The 24,845-nt window shown below is 51.6% G+C and overlaps 1 protein-coding gene across 3 annotated transcripts in view; it reads right to left on the bottom strand.

The window, feature by feature from the left end:
- Positions 1 to 24,845, bottom strand: part of ZCCHC7 (zinc finger CCHC-type containing 7) — a 95,616-nt gene that overhangs the window by 20,065 nt on the left and 50,706 nt on the right. For all 3 annotated transcript variants that reach the window (XM_033086493.1, XM_033086494.1, XM_033086495.1), the window contains 4 exons: positions 16,406 to 16,449; positions 15,212 to 15,337; positions 14,153 to 14,323; positions 369 to 404 (listed from right to left, as the gene is read on the bottom strand). In XM_033086493.1, coding sequence (XP_032942384.1) covers positions 369 to 404; positions 14,153 to 14,323; positions 15,212 to 15,337; positions 16,406 to 16,449 — 377 coding nt within the window. The remainder of the gene's footprint in view (positions 1 to 368; positions 405 to 14,152; positions 14,324 to 15,211; positions 15,338 to 16,405; positions 16,450 to 24,845) is intronic.

Genomic DNA, 24,845 nt, shown 5'->3' with positions numbered 1-24,845 from the left:
TCACTCATCTAAGAAGAAAGCTTTGTCACACAGAGTGACTAATTACCAGCATCTGGGATATCTGAGATGGGATTACTGCTTCTGCTATGCATCCCAACTTAAAATTTAATGCTCTGTGTGTAAATGTGGTCACTGAGAGAAGAGAGGCAAAACACTAATTTAATTATTACAGTATTAAAATGAAATCAGAAGTTTTAAAGATGCTCACAAAATAGTGACAGTGTTTCATTGCCTTCTTCAGTTCAAAAACTCTTCAGATGTTTATTATCTTCTCAGAGAAGATGCTTATCTATATTTTATGGTCAGCAGTTCACAGAGGAGTAAATAGGTTGGGTGTAGAAGAAAATAAAAAAGGTGTTTCTACTTACTGTTAGGTGATACTGCCTCCATATTTCTGGGCAAGCCTGGAAAATAAAAATATTGATCAGCTAGGAGCATGAAACAAGGTGCTTTACAGCCTGTTGGTTTTGGCATAACACAGTATCCACTGGTGTCGGTCACAGGAAAATAAGAAGCTTAACTGAAAGGGTCTGCATTTCAGCTTCAAAAACCCGGCTAGACAGTTTAATTGAATTTTACACTGGTTTAACACACTCCCTGCCATTGTCAGAAAGCCAGTAACAGTTTTCTCTCTGCCCTTTTTCTCCGAGGGGCAGAAGTTTGGGAGAGCAGCGTGTTCGTGACTGTAGGAAACATTAATGCTGCAAAATAAACAGGGGTGGATTTAAATTCTACATTTTCAGGCATTTTAAAGTTAAACAATGCTCCAGAAATTAAATCACAAGGTGCCTTCCTTTAACGCAGGAACAGAAATATTTTATCTTTTTTTTGTTCGTATCTCTTTCCTAATCAAAATATAATTGTTACATGTAATAATCCTCAGCAGCCTCATGTCAGATGAGTTGTAAACAAGAACCATAACAGATTGCTTTAATGTTGCTATTTTTACAATTACTTGCTTGCTTTTTTTTTTTACTTTTAATTTTTTTTAATTGCCAGACTTTCACACCAAGTGCAGCCCTTGAAAAAAAAAAAGACAACAAACAAAAACCGAGCAGGTTTTTGAGTCTCAGAAGTGACACAGTTGACCTGAGGGACACATGAAAGATGGTAAAGAGGAAAAATGTGGATCTTTAAAACAAAATCTGAGCATGCTGGTGGTCAGAACACTCTCTCAGGGGTCCTTAATGCTTTTACAAAATGTACAATATTTCTGACGGCCCCTGAGCCACAGGCAGACACAGAAATCGTGGCACTTTTTGTCATTTTGGTGCACAGATACCTCAGCGGAGGGCTTTCACTTCTCTTTAGAACATTTACCCTCTTATTACAACAGCCCCGCACTCATTTGAGCAATGAACAACTTGGTTTGCCAGCCTTCATTTTAAGTACTTTAAAAAGAAATAGAGTGTTGCACGGCGTTTCCATAATATGCTGCAGCTGCAATTTCAAACGGTGAAGCCTCATGACTACTTGCAAATGAGTACTATTAACATTTCTTTAGATTTCGAATTAATTTTTTACTCATGCCCAAATTCTTGCCTTCTTTTATTTTGGTGGAGCGTGTTAATTAAAAAAAACCCACACCACAACCAGTATCTCTTAAAATAAAATCCAAGTTTTTGCCAGTCACTCTGTGGCACATGCAGTGTGTTTTCCCCAGATGTGATGGAAATAATATTATTTAAAATTCATTCCAACAGCAACATAATTGTCTGCAGAAAAATCTACAATCTGTTCTGTGTAACGGTTTAACATTTTTTCCTCTTACTCAAACACTGTGTGTAAATATTTGAGTTTTATATTAATATTTCTATAAAGGAAACGTGTGAAGGACATCACATTCCTCTCCGAGGATCTGACAGTTTGAACACACTCAGGCTGTCTTTGAGCACAAAACAAAAGGATTTTCCTCCTTCCCCAACTTAGCCAGGGCTCAGAGAGGCAACACACAAACACTCTGTAGGTTGTGAAAATGTTGTAGCAGAGCCCTGAGCATCTCCCCCGAGCTGAGGAGGTTTCAGCAGTGCAGGACAGCTGTGCTGGTCCGGCTCAGGGGTAGCAGGCAGTTATTTATACATTAGTTCTGGATAGTTTTCGATTACCACAGTGTGCCCAGGCTAATGTGGTTGAACAACTGCAATCAGTGAGTTGTCCTATACTGGCAAAATGCCACTCTGTGGTGTGACCTTTACTCACACGACTGCTGCTTAATAATCATCATAAAAATTACTTTATTTTCGAATGTTTGGTTGGGTATTATTTCTGCTCTGGACACAAAAACATCGCTCTGAGGAAAAATCTCTGAGTGAGAACCACAGTTGGCAGAGGAGAGGCACAGCCCCATCCCCTGCGTGGTGCTGCCCAGAGGTGGGTTTTATCCCCGGGGATGTTTTAAGGGCGAGGGAAAATCACACGGAGGTGGTGAGGGAAGGAAGGCTGAGCACACTTCTTCATCGGGGCGGTGACTGCTCAGCTTTGTGAAGTGGGGTACAGCAGCTGAGGAGGGGTGATTGTTGAGAAATGATGCTTTTAACCAGCAACCTCACTGCTTTGCACCAGCTCGGGGTGGTTGTCTGCATCTTCTACCACGGAATGACAAATACCATGATTAACAATTACTACCAAATACTGGCTCATCAGACGAGGCAGAGAGGTTTGCTGTGAAAGAGAGCACAGCCAGACACAGCCGCTGCCAAGCCCACGCTTTCCCTTGTTTATTTAAGAGAACCTAACCATGAACGGCCCTTGTTAGGAGGAAAACCCTTGCGGTACCCAGCCACCACGGCAGCGTGATGAGCTACATCAAAATAAAATCGCGTTTATTCGCTGCCCCAGCGGTCTGACCTCGCGTGCATTCGGATGTTCGGCACAAAGGGGGCAGAGCTCGGGGTGGGCTGGGGGCACATCCCAGCCCTCGGGGCACTGTCCCCACACCCCGAGCGAGGGATGCCAGGGATGCAAACCCCGAGAGAAGGATGCCAGGGGTGCAAACCCCGAGAGAAGGATGCCAGGGATCCAAACCCCGAGTGAAGGATGCCAGGGATCCAAACCCCAAACCGAGGATGCCAGGGATCCAAACCCCGAGTGAAGGATGCCAGGGATCCAAACCCTGAACCGAGGATGCCAGGGATCCAAACCCCGAGTGAGGGATGCCAGGGATCCAAACCCTGAACCGAGGATGCCAGGGATCCAAACCCCGAGTGAAGGATGCCAGGGATCCAAACCCCGAGTGAAGGATGCCAGGGATCCAAACCCCGAGTGAAGGATGCCAGGGATCCAAACCCCGAACCAAGGATGCCAGGGATCCAAACCCCGAGTGAAGGATGCCAGGGATCCAAACCCCGAGTGAAGGATGCCAGGGATCCAAACCCCGAACCAAGGATGCCAGGGATCCAAACCCCGAGTGAAGGATGCCAGGGATCCAAACCCCGAACCAAGGATGCCAGGGATCCAAACCCCGAGTGAAGGATGCCAGGGATCCAAACCCCGAGTGAAGGATGCCAGGGATGCAAACCCCAAGCGAGGGATGCCAGGGATCCAAACCCCAAGCGAGGGATGCCAGGGATCCAAACCCCGAGCCAGGGATGCCAGGGATCCAAACCCCGAGTGAGGGATGCCAGGGATCCAAACCCCGAGTGAAGGATGCCACGGATCCAAACCCCGAACCAAGGATGCCAGGGATCCAAACCCCGAGTGAAGGATGCCAGGGATCCAAACCCCGAGTGAAGGATGCCAGGGATGCAAACCCCAAGCGAGGGATGCCAGGGATCCAAACCCCAAGCGAGGGATGCCAGGGATCCAAACCCCGAGCCAGGGATTCCAGGGATCCAAACCCCAAACCGAGGGATGCCAGGGATCCAAACCCTAAGCGAGGGATGCCAGGGATCCAAACCCCGAGCCAGGGATGCCAGGGATCCAAACCCCGAGCCAAGGATGCCAGGGATCCAAACCCCGAACCAGGGATGCCAGGGATCCAAACCCCGAGTGAAGGATGCCAGGGATGCAAACCCCGAGCCAAGGATGCCAGGGATCCAAACCCTGAGCGAAGGATGCCAGGGATGCAAACCCCGAGCCAAGGATGCCAGGGATGCAAACCCCGAACCAGGGATGCCAGGGATCCAAACCCCAAACCGAGGATTCCAGGGATCCAAACCCCGAACCAGGGATGCCAGGGATCCAAACCCTGCACCAAGGATGCCAGGGATCCAAAGCCCGAGCGAAGGATGCCAGGGATCCAAACCCCGAACCGAGGATGCCAGGGATCCAAACCCCGAGTGAATGATGCCAGGGATCCAAACCCCGAGTGAATGATGCCAGGGATCCAAACCCCGAGCCAAGGATGCCAGGGATCCAAACCCCGAGCGAAGGATGCCAGGGATCCAAACCCTGAACCAAGGATGCCAGGGATGCAAACCCTGCACCAAGGATGCCAGGGATCCAAACCCCAAGCCAAGGATGCCAGGGATCCAAACCCTGAACCAGGGATGCCAGGGATCCAAACCCCGAGTGAAGGATGCCAGGGATCCAAACCCTGAACCAGGGATGCCAGGGATGCAAACCCTGAACCAGGGATGCCAGGGATCCAAACCCCGAACCGAGGATGCCAGGGATCCAAACCCCGAATCAGGGATGCCAGGGATGCAAACCCCAAGCCAGGGATGCCAGGGATGCAAACCCCGAGTGAATGATGCCAGGGATCCAAACCCTGAGCGAAGGATGCCAGGGATCCAAACCCTGAACCGAGGATGCCAGGGATGCAGCCGGAGCGGACGGGCCATCCCTCCTGCGGGGAATTCTGCGGGAAAGGGAGAGCCCAGGCTGGGCGCCGCACGTTCTGACCCATATTGAATTTTATCAGGTGCTAATTATTGTTTTACCAGAACAACGGCTTAATGCATCTGTTGTTTAATTCCCACTTCCCCATTCTCCGGCGTGAACATCAAAGAAAATAAAACACTCAATCTCCAACAGCCCCTGACAGCAGACCGGGACTCGAGAGCTCAATAGACGAGGCCCTTGCCACCAGTTCTCATATTTCCACAACAATGAGCAAACACAAAACCGGCACTAAGCGGCCCTTCCTGCTCTCGGCTCGCTCGGCCGGGCGTCTGCCGAGCGGCCGGGGCGGCGGCGGGGCCGGGATTAGCCGGGAGCCGCTACTGTACGGCGGCGGAAAACCGGGATACACGCGCTGACAGGAGACCGGGACGGGCCCGCGGCTCCCCGGGAGAAAATGTAGCTGTGATGAGTGACAGGGCTTTCAGGAAATATGTTCACAATCACAGACAGTGAAGGCCATGACCTAGATCGTTTAAGAGCTTGTCTTGTCAAATTATCAAAAGCTTCTTCGTCTCTGAATAAAGAGTGACATAAGTGAGTGTCAGAAAGCTGCAGGCTGACAAGCCAAGCATACAATAACAGCATGCACGTCACATACTTGCCGAACACCGCCACGGCTAGCGGCAAATCTTAATGAGAGCGCGGCTGGCCCAGGAGACTTGGGTCCCTGCTGGCACAGCTACTCATCTCGCAAAAATCCTTCAGCTCCGAGTCAGTTATGGTCTGACACGACGACTACAATTACTAAACACAACTTTTTAACAGAATCCTCTGGTGCTTTGTCAAAGAGGCAGCGGCTGCTTGGAGCTGCCCCGCTGCAAGCCACCACAATAAAACAAAAGATTTGCCAAAACACACACTTTTCATCACCTCCGCATGGGAACCGCCGCGCCAAACACACAATGCTTCCCTTCAAAGCCTCTCCTGCACCGGCAGATGTCGAGACCTCTCCCCACGCTGCCGGGGCAGACGGCCGCGGTGCCGGGCGGACAAAGCTGGGCCACTGCTGGTCATCCTGCTGGTCACCCTGCTGGTCACCCTGCCGGTCACCCTACTGGGCACCCTGCCGGTCACCCTGCCGGTCACCATGCTGGTCACCCTGCTGGTCACTCTGCTGGTCACCCTTCCAGTCATCCTGCTGGTCACCCTACTGGTCACCCTGCTGGTCACCCTGCCGGTCACCCTGCTGGGCACCCTACTGGTCACCCTGCTGGTCACCCTTCCAGTCATCCTGCTGGTCACTGTGCTGGTCACCCTGCCGGTCATCCTGCTGGGCACCCTGCTGGGCACCCTGCTGGTCACCCTATTGGTCACCCTGCTGGGCACCCTGCTGGTCACCCTGCTGGTCACCCTGCTGGTCATCCTGCTGGGCACTCTGTTGGTCACCCTGCCGGTCACCCTGCTGGTCACCCTGCTGGTCACCCTGCTGGGCACCATGCTGGGCACCATGCTGGTCACCCTATTGGTCACCCTGCTGGTCATCCTGCCTGTCACCCTACTGGTCACCCTGCTGGGCACCCTCCTGGTCACTCTGCTGGTCACTCTGCCTGTCATCCTGCTGGGCACCCTGCTGGTCACCATGCTGGTCACCCTGCTGGGCACCCTCCTGGTCACTCTGCTGGTCATCCTGCTGGGCACCCTGCTGGTCACCCTGTTGGGCACCCTGCTGGTCATCCTGCCGGTCATCTTGCTGGGCACCCTGCTGGTCACCCTGCTGGTCACCCTGCCGGTCATCCTGCTGGGCACCCTGCCGGTCACCCTGCCGGTCACCCGGCTAGTCACTCTGCTGGTCACCATGCTGGTCACCCTGCCTGTCACCCTGCTGGTCACCCTACTGGGCACCCTGCTGGTCACCGTGCTGGTCACTCTGCTGGTCACTCTGCCGGTCACCCTGCTGGTCATCCTGCCGGTCACCATGATGGTCACCATGCTGGTCACCCTGCTGGTCACCCTGCTGGTCACCCTGTTGGTCACCCTGCTGGTCCACTGCTGGTCACTCTGCTGGTCACCCTGCCGGTCACCCTGCTGGGCACCCTGCTGGTCATCCTGCTGGTCACCCTGCTGGTCACCCTGGCCAGGCCAGCCCGGGGGAAGGACACTGGTGAGCTCAGGAGAAAAGCAAACCCTCCATCGTGCTCCCAGCCAGGAGAAGTGGGCACACAGTCCCAGCTGCTCCCGTGGAGCGATCCCAGCAGCTCCAGCCCCATCCCAGCCAGGAGAAGTGGGGTACACAGTGCCAGCTGCTCCTGCAGAACGATCCCAGCAGCTCCAGCCCCATCCCAGCCAGGAGAAGTGGGGCACACAGTGCCAGCTGCTCCCTGGAGCGATCCCAGCAGCTCCAGCCCCATCCCAGCCAGGAGAAGTGGGGCACACCGTGCCAGCTGCTCCCATGGAGTGATCCCAGCAGCTCCAGCCCCATCCCAGCCAGGAGAAGTGGGGCACACCGTGCCAGCTGCTCCCATGGAGTGATCCCAGCAGCTCCAGCCCCATCCCAGCCAGGAGAAGTGGGCACACAGTGCCAGCTGCTCCCATGGAGTGATCCCAGCAGCTCCAGCCCCATCCCAGCCAGGAGAAGTGGGCACACCATGGTGGAGCGATCCCAGCAGCTCCAGCCCCATCCCAGCCAGGAGAAGTGGGGCACACAGTGCCAGCTGCTCCTGCAGAACGATCCCAGCAGCTCCAGCCCCATCCCAGCCAGGAGAAGAGGGCACACGATCCCAGCTGCTCCCGTGGAGCGATCCCAGCAGCTCCAGCCCCATCCCAGCCCACAGCGGGATGCCAGGACCAGCAAGGGCAGAAGGAATCTCCCCGGAGAGAAGAGCCCAGCGCTGTCTGCACGCCCTGGAAGCTGCCAGAACACGCGGAGGGAGGAGATGCCACTCGAAGCACCCAGCTGGCTCACGGGAAGGAGTATTTATTTGGGTATTTGTGCATTTGGATGGGCTGTAGGGCACCGAGCCAGCTGCTGGCAGAGCCCACCTGTGTTCTGGTGCTCCCAGGTGCGTGGAACACGGCCCCTCCGCCTCTCCCCTCCCCAGGCAGTCCCCCTGCGGGGCTGCTCACCACCCACAGGGCTCCTGACACCACTGAACACCCAGGGGCAGCTGTGGGATGGCCCCAGGACACCGTGCCAGGCCAGGCTGCTGCCAGTGCCCCTCCAGCTGAGAGGAGCTGTGTGACTCAGCACTGCCTCGCAGAAGAGAGCGATCCAGCACATCATAAATGCATGCCCCTAAAATGTTTTCAGTAACTCTGAATGCTTCCCAACCAAAGTCAGGGAAGCACCTTGAACTGCCTCACGGTCACTGCAGGACCAAAGTGGAAATTCAGTCTGACAGACTGTGCACAAGAGCCTGCTCTGCACCCTCTGTGTCACAGCAAAAGGGAGCAAACTTACCGAGAAGGACAAATCACAGCTTCCTTCGAGCATCCAAAGTATGTTTGATAACAAGAAGATGCAGGGAAAGACAAGGAGTGATAGCTACAAGTTACTCCTGGGAGATCTCAGGTGGACACAGGAGAAAAGCTTCCATGATGAGAACAATCTTGTGAGAAAAGTGGTAGGTTCCCTACAGCTGGTCACTCAGGGTTTGGCTGGGCTCTCTTGGGCAGACCATGCGTTTGCCATGGGGTCCATGCAGTTCCTTTCACCCTGATGTTTAGGGTTCTGTGATTCCTCTCCCACGAGCTGCTCCCATTTCCTCTGGAAGCAGAGCAGATCTGCACCCCTGAGGAAGGAGCCTCCAGGTCTGCTGCTGACCACACAGACTCACCTTGGACTGTCTCTTCCCAGCCTGGTCCCTCACCACTGTCTCCTGTGATTCTGAAGCTCTTCACAGACCCTTCCCTCTGCTACCTCCTTGCAGCCTGAGCAGTTGTGGCTGTGCTGAGGGACACAGAAGACAGGGACCAAAGCTGTGCCCAGGAGCTCCTGATGATTCCTAACATTCCACCAGCTTTTTTTTTTTTTTTTGCTTGTGAAGACTAAACTGGTTTTTTTATGGAATCATATCTCATAACTAGAATCTGAGACCTGAACAGTAATATGCAGAACCTGTTATTCCATATGCCAGGATGGGATTATTTTGCTTTACATTTATTCTCACTCAATTTCAATTGCCATTTTATTGTGTTCTCCCTGTGATTCTTACAGTTCTTGGGCAGTTCTGCACAGCTGGCTCACAGCACTGACTCTGTAAGTAATTCAGCCTTCTCAGCAAATCTTGTTGCCCCATTGTTCACCCTTTTCCGTGTCACACTAGCATATCCCACCTTTATCCTATTACTCCATGCCTGTTTAGTTTGCTTGAAAGCTTTTGGTCAGGAACTTTGTAAAACGCCCTTTGGAATTTGTAGACTATGTCAACTGGATCATGTTTACACACATGCTTGTCAACCTGCTCCTTTGAAGAACTCCAGAGATCCCTGAGAAGTGGGATTTCCTTCACAAAAGCAGCCTTGAACCGGCCCATGCATATTATATTTTTACACCAGTCCCAACATGCCACCAGCACAGCTCCTGCCCCTGGCTTGGTGCAGTCTGGGACCCCCAGCTCTGCTGGGACACTGCCCACACGCTGTCCTTGGCACAATGGGACCCCCAGCTCTGCTGGGACACTGCCCACACGCTGTCCTTGGTGCAATGGGACCCCCAGCTCTGCTGGGACACTGCCCACACGCTGTCCTTGGTGCAATGGGACCCCCAGCTCTGCTGGGACACTGCCCACACGCTGTCCTTGGCACTCTGGGACCCCCAGCTCTGCTGGGACACTGCCCACACGCTGTCCTTGGCACTCTGGGACCCCCAGCTCTGCTGGGACACTGCCCACATGCTGTCCTTGGTGCACTCTGGGACCCCCAGCTCTGCAGGGACACTGCCCACACGCTGTCCTTGGTGCAATGGGACCCCCAGCTCTGCTGGGACACTGCCCACACGCTGTCCTTGGTGCAATGGGACCCCCAGCTCTGCTGGGACACTGCCCACACGCTGTCCTTGGTGCAATGGGACCCCCAGCTCTGCTGGGACACTGCCCACACGCTGTCCTTGGTGCAATGGGACCCCCAGCTCTGCTGGGACACTGCCCACATGCTGTCCTTGGTGCAATGGGACCCCCAGCTCTGCTGGGACACTGCCCACACGCTGTCCTTGGCACTCTGGGACCCCCAGCTCTGCTGGGACACTGCCCACACGCTGTCCTTGGCACAATGGGACCCCCAGCTCTGCTGGGACACTGCCCACACGCTGTCCTTGGTGCAATGGGACCCCCAGCTCTGCTGGGACACTGCCCACACGCTGTCCTTGGTGCAATGGGACCCCCAGCTCTGCAGGGACACTGCCCACACGCTGTCCTTGGTGCAATGGGACCCCCAGCTCTGCTGGGACACTGCCCACACGCTGTCCTTGGTGCAATGGGACCCCCAGCTCTGCTGGGACACTGCCCACACGCTGTCCTTGGTGCACTCTGGGACCCCCAGCTCTGCTGGGACACTGCCCACACGCTGTCCTTGGTGCACTCTGGGACCCCCAGCTCTGCTGGGACACTGCCCACACGCTGTCCTTGGTGCAATGGGACCCCCAGCTCTGCTGGGACACTGCCCACACGCTGTCCTTGGTGCACTCTGGGACCCCCAGCTCTGCTGGGACACTGCCCACACGCTGTCCTTGGTGCAATGGGACCCCCAGCTCTGCTGGGACACTGCCCACATGCTGTCCTTGGTGCACTCTGGGACCCCCAGCTCTGCTGGGACACTGCCCACACGCTGTCCTTGGTGCAATGGGACCCCCAGCTCTGCTGGGACACTGCCCACACGCTGTCCTTGGTGCAATGGGACCCCCAGCTCTGCTGGGACACTGCCCACACGCTGTCCTTGGCACTCTGGGACCCCCAGCTCTGCTGGGACACTGCCCACACGCTGTCCTTGGTGCAATGGGACCCCCAGCTCTGCTGGGACACTGCCCACACGCTGTCCTTGGTGCACAATGGGACCCCCAGCTCTGCTGGGACACTGCCCACACGCTGTCCTTGGTGCAATGGGACCCCCAGCTCTGCTGGGACACTGCCCACACGCTGTCCTTGGTGCAATGGGACCCCCAGCTCTGCTGGGACACTGCCCACACGCTGTCCTTGGCACAATGGGACCCCCAGCTCTGCTGGGACACTGCCCACACGCTGTCCTTGGTGCAATGGGACCCCCAGCTCTGCTGGGACACTGCCCACACGCTGTCCTTGGCACTCTGGGACCCCCAGCTCTGCTGGGACACTGCCCACACGCTGTCCTTGGTGCAATGGGACCCCCAGCTCTGCTGGGACACTGCCCACACGCTGTCCTTGGTGCAATGGGACCCCCAGCTCTGCTGGGACACTGCCCACACGCTGTCCTTGGTGCAATGGGACCCCCAGCTCTGCTGGGACACTGCCCACACGCTGTCCTTGGCGCTCTGGGACCCCCAGCTCTGCTGGGACACTGCCCACACGCTGTCCTTGGTGCAATGGGACCCCCAGCTCTGCTGGGACACTGCCCACACGCTGTCCTTGGTGCAATGGGACCCCCAGCTCTGCTGGGACACTGCCCACACGCTGTCCTTGGCACTCTGGGACCCCCAGCTCTGCTGGGACACTGCCCACACGCTGTCCTTGGTGCAATGGGACCCCCAGCTCTGCTGGGACACTGCCCACACGCTGTCCTTGGTGCAATGGGACCCCCAGCTCTGCTGGGACACTGCCCACACGCTGTCCTTGGTGCACAATGGGACCCCCAGCTCTGCTGGGACACTGCCCACACGCTGTCCTTGGTGCAATGGGACCCCCAGCTCTGCTGGGACACTGCCCACACGCTGTCCTTGGTGCAATGGTACCCCCAGCTCTGCTGGGACACTGCCCACACGCTGTCCTTGGCACAATGGGACCCCCAGCTCTGCTGGGACACTGCCCACACGCTGTCCTTGGTGCAATGGGACCCCCAGCTCTGCTGGGACACTGCCCACACGCTGTCCTTGGTGCAATGGGACCCCCAGCTCTGCTGGGACACTGCCCACACGCTGTCCTTGGTGCACAATGGGACCCCCAGCTCTGCTGGGACACTGCCCACACGCTGTCCTTGGTGCACAATGGGACCCCCAGCTCTGCAGGGACACTGCCCACACGCTGTCCTTGGCACAATGGGACCCCCAGCTCTGCAGGGACACTGCCCACACGCTGTCCTTGGCACAATGGGACCCCCAGCTCTGCTGGGACACTGCCCACACGCTGTCCTTGGTGCAATGGGACCCCCAGCTCTGCTGGGACACTGCCCACACGCTGTCCTTGGCACTCTGGGACCCCCAGCTCTGCTGGGACACTGCCCACACGCTGTCCTTGGTGCACAATGGGACCCCCAGCTCTGCTGGGACACTGCCCACACGCTGTCCTTGGTGCAATGGGACCCCCAGCTCTGCTGGGACACTGCCCACACGCTGTCCTTGGTGCACAATGGGACCCCCAGCTCTGCTGGGACACTGCCCACACGCTGTCCTTGGTGCACAATGGGACCCCCAGCTCTGCTGGGACACTGCCCACACGCTGTCCTTGGTGCAATGGGACCCCCAGCTCTGCTGGGACACTGCCCACACGCTGTCCTTGGTGCACAATGGGACCCCCAGCTCTGCTGGGACACTGCCCACACGCTGTCCTTGGCACAATGGGACCCCCAGCTCTGCTGGGACACTGCCCACACGCTGTCCTTGGTGCAATGGGACCCCCAGCTCTGCTGGGACACTGCCCACACGCTGTCCTTGCATTCACAGCTCAGTCACCCCCCATGCACCAAGCACCACGCTGCCATCACTGCCTGGCCATGTCACCCTCGTGCTCCTCTGCAGCTTTTTGGCAGCTGTTACCCAGTTTAGTGACAGGCCAGCACTCACAGATTTGTAGGAACCCTCACATTCTCTTCCATTTGACACCTCCTCTGGTGCTCCCCTGCACACAGTGAGATTTCAGCATGGGGACATCCCTGGTTTCTCCCACTATGAACACCCCAGATGCACAGAAATACCTTCAGGCCATCAGCAGCAACCTTGTCCTGTCCAAGTTCCCTTTGTGTCCTGATCACCTGTTTGCCTTCACAGGCTTTCTGCTCTGATCTCAGCAAAGATTTACTGTGGGTTCTGCTGCCCTTGGCTTTGCTCTGCCGTGCCATCTCCCTCTGTCCAGGACTGGGCTTTGATGCCCCAGTGTTCACACAGGTGGGTGACACAGGCAGCCTCACACCTCCCATGCAGGAGCACACAACAACTGCCCTAAGTCTCAAAGAAAAACCTTTCTGATTTAAGGAGGGCCTAAATGAGCAGAGAAAAGACAGGCTGTGATGTTCCCAATAACCTGCAGGGCTCAGGCAGGATTTAAATGCTTGTAATGTCTCATTGCCAACCAGGGTGCAGAAATGTACAATTCACATTCTTTAAAGGTGCTGTGGGCACATTAGCCATAAGCAAAAGTACACCTGGAACACATTCACATCTCACAAGAAATAGCAACTCCCAAATATGCCTTTGCATGTCTCATGTACCACTGTGACATGCTCTTTGACCAAACAGAAGAAATAAAGGCAGGAAGGAGAGTTTAAAAAAATCCAGTGTTTATCCCACAGGTGTATTGGGAAGACAAACATAGAGGCCATATCTACAGATAGAAACTGAAGTGTGAATGTATGTCAAAATTATCCCAGTTTGCCTTTTGTCCTTTTTTTGTACTTAATTCAAGAGAAAAAATATGATAAAAGCTTGACTGCTGCACATAGGATTGAATTTTAGTGATATATAAAACCATAATAACGTAATATAAGATGAAAGAAAGAGACAGCTACCTTTGTTCTCCCTTTACTTTCCTTCTAGGCTTTACTTTAGTGGATCTTGTCAAACCCAAAGCCTTCAAACTACTTCTAATAGTATTTTCACTGATTAATATCTAATCATAGTGAAAAAAAAACAAACTGGAATTGCTGATGCACCAGAGTTACTCTTTGCTTCCTCCTGGTGCACTCACAGAGACTGCACCTCCTGATTTCAACCTCCCCACACCTTTCACTCCCCAGGAAAAAGGTAATTTTTGTCCAACCCCGCTAAACTGAGCCAAGCTAAGTGTTGACAATGCCTTGGTTTGTTGTCTTCGAACCAACCCCCATGAAAACCCTGACAGTGCCGAGCCATGACTACACACAACATTTTCACACGCTTACACAGGCACTATGTAAAATCACAGAAATACCAGGAGGCTGCAGGCACTGCACACTCAGTTTTGGCAGGCACAGAGCTCTGTGTGCCCGTACTCACATCAGCGTAGTGCCCCTTCATGTCGCAGCGGTTGCAGTGCTTGTTCCAGTAGGCTCTCTCCAGGCACTCCCTGAAGTAGTGCCCGGGCAGGCAGCAGTTCAGGCAGAAACGGGCAGGGCAGCTGTGCTGCAGGTGGTCTCTGCCTGCACACAGACAGCAAGGGGGAACTTTCTGCAGAAACACAAACAGAGCCACGGTGAGTGGCAGTGGTCAATCCCTCCAGCTCTCCTGCCCTGACACAGGGGGTGGGTGGTGGGCACTGGGCTGGCACTGGGCACACAGTTCAGCACCTGAAGGGACAAACAGAGCACACAGACAGCTGTTCTGAATGTCTGCAAAGGCAGTTTCCCAGTGAGTGAGGCACTTCCCCAGGGTGGGAACAGCCCCACGGATAGAGGGTGTCACAGACCCTGCTATGAAATCCAGGCTGTCGTGCAATGGCTCCCCTTGACTGACCAACTTTTAAACCCCTAGCCACAGTTTTTGGAGAATTTGGCACCTATCTGAGCCTCCTAAAGTTAGCTCCAGTTTTGCCTCATCCACAGTTTTCAACACTGCTCATATTACGGCTCATTACATTTTCTGCTTTCACTTATTTACTAAGGCTGCATTTCTGATACCATATATTCTCCTTGTTGAAAGGACAATTGAAAAATATTTTACACTTATTGACTGTTTTACCATATGAAAAAAACCGATGTTTCTGTGTGGCACTTGATTTTTTCTTTTTTTTGCTCAGTTTACAGACACACGGTTTAGTGGAAGCTGTTCCTGCCCGTGGCAGGGGGGTGGAACGAGCTGATCTTTAAGGACTCTTCCAACACAAACCATTCTGTGTAATATAACTCTGCCTCTTTTTCTTTTATAAAAACAATAAAAGGAATGACATCACCAAAGAGAGGGATAATTTTATAAAGTAAACTGGCCTTGTGCAATCCTGCATCTCAGAGCGCTGCCCCAGAGAAAGCACAAACCACTGCAACAACGCTTCTGACAGCAAGCACAAAGGTGTACCAGGAAAACAGCTGAATGTTCAAGTGATTTAAGCATTGCATTTACCTTTGGAGTGGGACAGTTCTTGGAAAGATGTCCTGGTCTGTGGCAGTTCCTACAAGTAACGTTTTTGGCGGCTGAGTAGTACCGCACGCTGCCGTGCCTCGCGCCCGCGTAGTTGGAGATCTGTGCCTGGTGGAACAGAGGGAGAAACGCGTTTACCACTTGAGATTCCGTGCTTTGGGAACTGGGAATTATAAAGGTCACTGCTGGCAGTGATCCAGCAGAAATCTAATGTTTCACTTGCACAGTTTACACACCCAGGAATGGGTAATTCTGTCACAGAGAAACACGCATTGTCTGGGAGAAAACTTCTTGTCTGAACTTCCATTTCAGGACATTCTGCTTTGCTATTTAAAACTGCAGTTGTGGAGCTTTCCTCAATTAGCCAAGACACTTTTACTCACTGTGCTATGTCAGGACAAACTGCAATTTTCTCCCGAACACAGATGTAATGAACATCAATCGCAAATGCAAGTTACATTTCCCTTGCACACATTAAGGCAAACTGCTTGGACAAAGTACAATGCTATACAAGCCTGGATGAAATCTGCAATTTGCAATTGTAAAGAAAGACTTAAAAAGGAAAAAAAAAAAAAAAGAAAAAAAGAGAGAAGCTGGAAACAACTGTCTCTCTCTCAGTGACCTCACACAGACTTTCAGAATTGAAAACCCCATCTACAACTGTCATTACCTAGTAAAAATCACAAGTTTAAAAAAAAATACATGAAATTTTGGAGGAGTGAGCAGGAGAGGTATAAAAATACTATTTCTCCTCAGGGAAAGAATTTGTTAATGTCCACTGATTGTGTCAGCTGTACTGGACACTGGAAAGAAAAAGGGCCGGAGCTGAAGCTCAGTCCCGGACGCTCCAGCGCTGGAACCCCGGGTTGCAGCATCCCCCTGCTGCCCCTGCTCCCCACACCCTGCTGGCTCCAGAAAGGGACCAGCCTGCCTGCAACAGCCCTGGGGCTCCACAGACAGCAGCAGGAAGGGCTGGGGTCTGCCCTGCCAGTCTGTTAGGAGCACTGCAGCTCCTGGAATCCCTGTCCCCTCCTGCCTCTGTGCCAGCCCCAGCCCAAAAACTCCTTCCTCCTGTGGCAGGGCACTGCTAATCGTCCCACAGAAACACACAGAGGCCCTTTCCAATCCCATTCACTTCATCCTGCAATTATGGAAAAATTTGTTGTCTGTATTTACCTCTAAGTCTTTATGAGAGATGGACCAGTCCACATCAATTTCTCCTGGAAAACAAAATTATAATTATTTATATTTAATTTATATGAATATTTTTCTACAATGTATTCAACGTGATGATTATTGCATTTATTGGAACTGCTAACAGAGTGTGATGGACTAAAGCAGAGAAACTGGTTCCATCTTTGGTGAAGGAAAGCTGCTGACCCACTGGGCACCAAATCTGCATCACTTGAGTACCAGCACAGGTGCAGCTATTGGGAGGAGATTTCCTGACACCACACTCTTGTCCTGACCCCTGGGGTTTAAATTTAGGTGGGGATTTAATTCCTGCAGAGGCAAGGGCTCCAAAGGTCCTGGTTGCAGCCACTGGAATTCTCTCTGCCCGTGCTGGTGGGGATGCCCAGCTCCAGCCCAGCACACCTGGGAGCGAGGGAACACCAAGGGAACACTTTTCCTCCTGCTGAATTCACCAAGTCAGTGTCTGCAGCCCTGCAGCCTGACTGCTGCGTGCCCACACGACTGAGCACAGCCTCAGACACCCAGACTGTAAGCTGAGCAAATCTATTTCCAAACAGGGTTTGGTAATGTGCAATAAATCAGCAGGACACACTGAATTATCGACTGTCACGCCATAACCTTCTCACATGCAGCCTCTGGGCTGGCAGGAGTCAAAAGGAACAAACCAAGAAGGAAATGAAAGGGCAGTAAGCTAAAGGGATGGGGATGCAGCTCGAGCTGTTGAAAATTCTGCATGTGAGCACGGCTCAGCCCTGGCTGCACACACAGCTGTGCTCCCACAGCAGCTCCTCACACTGCAGGGGACCCACCTCAGACAGGTGCCAGCCTCACCTGTGCTTCACAGCCAGCCTCACAAATTAATGCTGCACCTCTGCAAACTCTGAAATGCAAACTGTCCCATCCTGATCCTGCATCCTTGTTACCAACACAAATCACAACATCATCACCGTTTACGGACAGCAAAAATTTCTCCAACTGTGATTGCACTATTCATTTCCCTTAGAAGGTGGATGACTACAAATTAAAATTACATCACCTACAATTGTATGTCTCCCTCTTCATTTACTGAAAAAGTCAGCAGTTTTGGCTGTGTGGTGTATTAGATATAAGGTGTGTCACTCAGGTTCTTCCAGCAATCAGAGCTCATACCTGAACAGCACCCTCAAGTATTTTTATTTCCAGCACCTGCTCATGCCAAGGACTGTGTCCATTGCTAATGCACCCACTGGCCAGCTGAAGGAGTGGTGTGAGTGCTGTGTGCCCCTGAGTGGTGGCTGCACTGCCAGGGCTGCCCTATGACCCCAGCCCTGGATCTCGGAGCACGGCTGGGACAGGGGCAGGAGCAAGCTGGGGGATGCTCCAGGGAAAACGGAGCCTTTGGAGGCCTAATCATTGCAAGGAAGGAAACACTGTCATATCTGAGTGCATTATTTATAGCTTAAATGACTGTTAAGGAAATTAATTCATAATGAAAAAGGTATTTGTAATTCAAAGCCCTGCCTTGGCAGTCAGCACCGCAAGTGCTGCGTTGCACAGAAATGCACATGCAGAATGGTCACAGATCAGAATTACCAGCGAATTAACTCCTGTTAATCACCAGGCATGTCCTTCCTGAGGGCAAACCAACCAAGTTTCTCTTCTTCACTGTCAAAATCCCCAGCTTCACAGGGGAAAACCATGATACAATGATTCAAATACTCCGCTCAGAAAATAAATATAAGACCTTTAATGCTGAATGAAATATTACAAGAAAATCTCCCCTTACCAAATCTGTTTGGTGATCTAAAAGTTAATTCCAATTCAGAACAGATTGCACAAGGCTTTGCTTTCACACACAATAAATTCCTCAGACTGAAACACCTAGGGAGAGCCTTGCCTCTGCAACCAAGGTGAAATCCTGATGCAGAGACACACAGAAAAATCTGCAGCCACGCTTCTCGCTGAACACAGCGTTCTGCCTGGCTCTAGAAAATGAAATAAATCACAAAACTCTCATCAAACTGACAGATACTTTTCCTTCCTTCTGATTTTGTTTCCTGACGTGGATGAATTAACGTGTCCGGCAGGCAGCCCGGGTGCCTGGTGGGTGGCTCCTGGGTGGCTCCTGGGTGGCTCCGGGGTGGCTCCTGGCCACTCTGCACATCCTGGCTGCTCCCTGGGCTCCCCCAGCAGCAGCAGCAGCACCCTGGGGTGCTGGGGTCCCCTCCTGCCACATCTCTGCAGCCCTCGCCTCCCTTGGCCACCTTCGTTCTCCTCCCGGTGGCGGGGCAGCCAGGTGGGCAGCTGGCCCCAAAACCACTCAAAATCACCCAAAATCACCCAAACTCACCCCAAAATCACCCCAAAACCACCCAAAACCACCCAAAATCACCCCAAATCACGGACCAGGGACACAGCTGGGATGCCCAGGGATGAAGGAGGCTTTCCCACCCGCAGAGCCCGGCGGAGGGGAGGGGGCAGCTCTGGGGCTGTGTCCATCCCCAGCCAGCCTGGCACTGTCCTGGCACTGCCAGGACCCTCCAGAGCTCCTCAGGCTTCCCTCAGGGTGGGAATGCCCACAGGAGGCGGATTCCTGCCCGAAGGAAGGGCTGTGATTGCTGTGTTTTTGCGTTGGCTTCGGTTTCGTTTTGACTCTCCAGAACACAGCAGTTCAAAGATTGTTCAGACAATCTCTGTCCAGATTCCCCCTGCTTCACAAGAGAAGTCGCTCATATGAAACTCACTCAAAGCTTTCTGCCACTTAAATAAAACCAAGAACATCTTTGATATATTTGTGCTCTTAATTTTCCTCATCTTAATTTTTTCATTGCTGTCTCCTTTATAAGATTATATTAATTTCTACACTAACTTTAATAGTAAGATTAAGATGAATTAATGTACTATGATTATATATTTCTGCACTAAAAAAATACAACAGACTTTACTGTATAAACTTCCAGTACTTATGCTTGTATTTATACTAACTTGTATTTATACTACAGAAAATGTCAAACTGGAGATCAGGGAGGAAGAGGATGTAAAATACACACCATTTATATGAAAATGGAAGCCCTGCACAAGGTTCTTCCTTTATCAAGTACCACATTTTGGCTGTCCTCTGCCTCTGCACAATGGGATGAATGGCGAGCAACAGCTTTGCTTTTATTTAAAGGAAAAATTTTGAAAGATCATTGAGATTCACATGTATCCTTCCACCAGCATGAAAATGTAAATTTCTGAGCAGCGCTCGGGGTGAAGCCAGATTTAGGACCACTGTTCAATGTGCATTCAAACCTCCCCTCTTTCATCCCAGACAGGGAGAGGAGGGGAGGAGGGAGAAGGAGGACCAGCAGTCAAAAACCTGAAATTGCCCGGAGGAACAATCTGCTTCCACGGAACAAAACACTGACTCAGAATAAACAATAAACGCTTCACCAAATTTCCTTATCTGCCGTGCTGCTCCACCAGGGGCCCGGCAGCTGACCCCAAAATCACATCAGGGCAGGCAGAAAACACGTCCTAAAACACATCCTAAAACACATCCGTGCTCACACAGGCCCTGCAAGGGTTTGTGTCATCACCTCCTCCCACAACAGAGAGGTGCAGACATCCAACTTTGAAAATAAAACACTGAATCTCCCAAAACAAGAAGGCCAAGTGGCCTGTCCCCCTTTTCCTTCTAATTGGAAAATACATGATGAGATGTATTTTATTTATTTTGCTGTATGACCAGCCCAGTGAAACAGGACACTTCAAGCTGTGGCACAATGATACGTGGCCTGAAGGGCAAACACATTTCAAAGCTGGGCTTTAAAAATTGGATTTTTACTGCTAATTAACATAGCATATTACAGAATAGAGAACTCTAATTATATTCTACTGTAAGATCTCCATGGCAAGGACTGTTTCAGACCTATCTCTGAACAATATTTACCATAGCAGGACACAGCTTCTGCTGCCAGTGGAAGAGCATTAAAAAATTATAAGCCTTAAAAAATCACTAGAGCCGTAAGAATTTTGCATTGTGACGTATTACACATATCTGAAAATTCCTGATTGTGAGTGATTCGGGTCTCAGAGATTAGACCTTCCCCTGTGGCAGAGGTGCTGGCAGACACAGGTGTGTGTGTGCAGGGTCTGGGCACGTTTTGGTGCACACCTGGCTGCACACCTGGGCCAGGGCTGGTGCTGGCAGGAGCTCCAGGTGCATCCCACAGGACCCAGCTGCTCACAGCACCCTGGGAGGGCAGCAGCACCCTCTCCTCACCATTTCCAGGGATTTCCCAACTTCTCCCTGATAACAAAGAGGTGATTTCCCTAAAAACAAAACACCTGCTGTCTAATGGAACACCTGTCAATATCTCTTTAAGAGAGATCCATAAGTCCCGCAGGGAAATCTGTCGATGGAATTGTTGACAGAAGTTCAATTTGAGACATTTTCTCATGGCAAAAAAAGGCTCTCCTGCCTCTCCCCTTCATACCAAAATTATGTATGTGCCAGTAATTTGGCAGTAGGGAAATCTCTGCAATGCTTCATTCTTAGCAACCTTTATCAGCCATTTCTGAAAAGCATCACAAAATCCTACAAACAACGCCCAACCCATTCTGAAATTTAAAAAATTAATGAAAATGTAAGCAGATGACTGGAGCAAGGGCAGAGCTGGCCAAAAGCAAACAGGAAAAGAAACTCGCAGAGCTCTGAGCAGCCCTGCGAAGGTGGGAAAGCCCCCCCAGCTTTAAACAAACCATCCAGAGAGCAGGGGCTGGCGGTCAGGCAGGACCCAGCTCCCATCCCCACAGCCTGGTGGCCGCTCCAGGGACATCTCAGGGCACCTCAGCAGGCAGGGATGTGCTGCTGGGGCCAGAGCAGACATCCACAAACGCAGGAGTCACTCCAGGGCTGGTGTGCCCTGCTGCTCCATGGGGGCTCAGGTCCCTGCCCCACATTTTGTGCCCTGTTTCTGTGGCCAGCAGCCTCTGCACAGACCCACCCTGCACACCTCTGCCCTTCTGTGCCCCCGTCATTTATCACATTTATCACATTTATCACATTTATCACATTTATCACATTTATCTCTGTGTTTAGAGCACCTCATGTACCGAGTGGGAATAAAAATGTGCAGAGGGCGATTCTGTAAATCACATTTTTGCGGAATACCCCCAAACCTCTGAAATGCAGGGACACATGCTAAACATGAACCCCTTTCCATTATGTAAGTATGCATAATTTCCTGTCTGTTTTCTGTCTGTGACACTGCTTCCTTCAGCACTGGCCACTGCTGGCCATGTTAATTCACACAACTCAGCGGCTCATGATTTTCAAAGCTTAGCGCAACATTTGCAGAACAAAGTAGGTTTTTCTCTCTTTTTGGTGGGTACAAGTATGGGGACCACAGGAACAGTTAAATTCATGGCATGGTTGGTCTACCACACAGTCGGGGGAATTCTTTAAATAGAGCCTGTCACTCTCTTTGCCCATCAATGGGATTTCCTTCTCAAACTGCTGATTCGTTCAGGTACACAACAGAGGAAATTTCAGTTAACCTTTGTTTCACCCCGGGGAAAAATCTGTCTGAAAAGTATAAAGTGAATAGATTAAAAAAAAAAAAAAAAAAAAAAAAAAGAAAAAAAAAGAAAAAAAGAAAGAAAAGCTGCAGGGTTATTCTTCCTAGTGTTCACAGCAGTCAAAGTTAAACAGAGAAAAGGAGGCAAACATGAACATTTTATTCCCACCAGAGAATAAGGTATAATATATGATTTAGAAATCCCATTGTCTATACTGTGATTTCTAATTTAGAGAAGGAGAGGATGAACACAAATCTATTGTTCTCATCGGGTGCATCAAGATTTCACTTTTTGACTATTTTCTATATGACTGAAAAAGGAATAATACTTTACTTTGAAGAGAAAAACCCTTTTTAGCTATTTGATTGAGTTGTCTGAAATACCTTTTAGAATCCAGTAATCCTTGGTGAAGAGAAAAATAATAAATACTAACGCAGAATTACATGTGAGAAAACGGAGAGGGGGATAAAGCCAGAAGTACAGTAACAAAATAAAGGGAGATTTCAGGGTACATTACTGCCAGAAAAGGTCTTAGACTGGCGTAAGTTAATCATAAACCCCCATTTCAAAATGGGAATCGTGCTTTTTGTTTGGTGCCGTCCATCTGACAGGGGGCCCGCGGCGTTCGCTGCGGCAGCGCGCGGGGTTACCGCGGGGCTGTTGGCAGAACGGACAGACAGACGGACAGATGGATGGACAGGGAGCAGGGTCTGGGCGTGCAGGGCCTGGGCTGCAGTGGCACAGACATTCTGAGATGCCTGATGGGACCAGGGGGGTGCCAAGGGTTGATCCAGCATCGCCCGGGCTGTTCCGTGTCCGAGGAGCCGGGGCTGCACAAACCCTGCCCAGGGCTCTGGGAGCCCCCAGCTCCTCACCAGCTGCTGGACACGGGGTCAGTGCCCCTGCCAGCTGCTGGGGAACTCCACAGATCCCCCTGGACACCACGGTGAGCTGCAAACAGGAGCCTCCTGAGCCTCCTGAGCAACCCTCGCTCCGCTCCTCACCATTCACACAACACCAACACTCTGCCCCCTTTGCCAACACGTTCCATCTTTTTTCACAACATGGATGAAATGGAAATGTACATTAGAAAGAGACAACAGAGTCCACAGAACCTCGCTCCTGTGGTGTCTGATCTGCCAAGGTCCCTGTGGCTAAAGGAAGCTCTGTAAGGTGTGTGCCAACAATGTGACGTTGTCTCTCTGCAATGAAATCCAGATTTAAAGCTTCTTGGAAATTAATTGCTTCTTGGAAATTCAATGCTTCAGTTGAATCACAAACCTAAAACCATTCACCAGTAGCTGCATCCTGGAGAAACAGCACGGCTCTCTTGATGCTGTCATAAACAATAAAATAGGGAAATAATCCCCGAGTTGGAATAACATTGATGTAGATGAATATCTCAAATATTTGTCAAGCTTAATTGGGGATCTTAACTTTTTCTCTGAAATTCCCAAAATCTTTAACCCAGGAAAAAAATAAACCACATTTCAATGCAGGCTGAGTGCCAGTCTTTGGGTATGGGCCAGAATTTTGGTTCAACTCTCTTCCATGCTGATAAATGGCCCACTGGGCAAAGGCAAACTAAATCATCCCAGCTCTGGTGAGACCTTCCCATCCTCACTGTCAAACCAGGCTCCCACAAACAGCTCCTGGACACAGGGAGGCCCACAGGGTGCCTGGGAGGAGACAGACCCAAAGCTCTGCTGGTGGCAGCTCTCAGCACCTTCATCTCCAGAATGAGCTCCAGACAAAAGGATTCCCAAAGGGGAATGGGTGGGAATTGCATTACTCTAGAGCAGAACTGAGCTGATGGCAATACTGGTTTCCATTCTGATCCTCCTGATGATGACAGCAACAGGAACCACAAGCAGGAGGTTCCTCAGAACATTCACACTGAACAGAACACCCCTCCAACCCGGGTGACAGAAATGAACAGCACCTCCCAGATTTGCTGTTGACCTGTTTGAGGAAATCTCCCCATCTGCCATGCACCCCGGGTGCCCCTGCACATTAAACCTTCTGCACACTTGATCCTTCCAGGAAAAGAGAGGGGTGAAGCAGTGACACAGCACTGGACAGAGACTGGACACAAGATGCTGATGCACCCAGGATGCTCCGTGAGAAGAAAGCTCCAGGGTAAAGGATCTGCTCCCATTCCATCCTCCTGGGCTTTTGTGACCTCACCACCACAGGCAGATCCTTTAGTCCATCCTAGAGCAGGAAGAGTTTGAAAGATCCTCTCAACCTTGGCCATGGCTTGCAGAGCAGGTACCAGGATGGAGCAGCTGGTCCCCAGGAGTCACTGCTGGGGTGGAGATTGAACACTGCACAGAATGAGGAAATACAAATATCCTTTTCCACTGCAGTGCTGATTTTTGGTGTTCTGCTTCATATCAAAGACATCCTTTTCTTGGGAGCAGAAAACAACTGGAATGGGCATCTCCTCAACATCAGTCTTCTGCTTGCAACAGAAACCAGTTTTGTAGGAACGTGTCATTCTGTACTTACAGCACAATTTTGAGGTGATGGAAAATGAAGAGGCCTTGCCAAAGAGCTGCTAAATCTCACTGGCTACAGCAGCTCTGTCTGTGCAACACGCCTCACAGCAGAAAAGGTGTCACTCTCCTTCCTGCTTTCCCTTTCCAAAGGAAAGTTGGGAAAAGGAAAAGCTCGCTCTATAATCAGCAAATAACAATTCTCAGTGGGAGAATTCAGTTTTTGCTTGTTCAAAAATTTTCAGTGCTGGAAGGAGATGAAATGAATCAGTTTAATCTCTGTTTCCCATGTGAACTGGCACAGTCAGTCTGCAGGGTGCAGACACCCTGAGAGCAGGGAGGGCATTCCACTGCAGCATGGAGAGAAAATGCCTTTTTTA

The sequence above is a fragment of the Catharus ustulatus genome (genome assembly GCF_009819885.2).
Source record: "Catharus ustulatus isolate bCatUst1 chromosome Z unlocalized genomic scaffold, bCatUst1.pri.v2 scaffold_26_arrow_ctg1, whole genome shotgun sequence".
Taxonomy (NCBI): Eukaryota; Metazoa; Chordata; class Aves; order Passeriformes; family Turdidae; genus Catharus; species Catharus ustulatus.
Note: the sequence above shows the minus strand (reverse complement) of the source record. Positions and strands in the feature narration are given on the sequence as shown.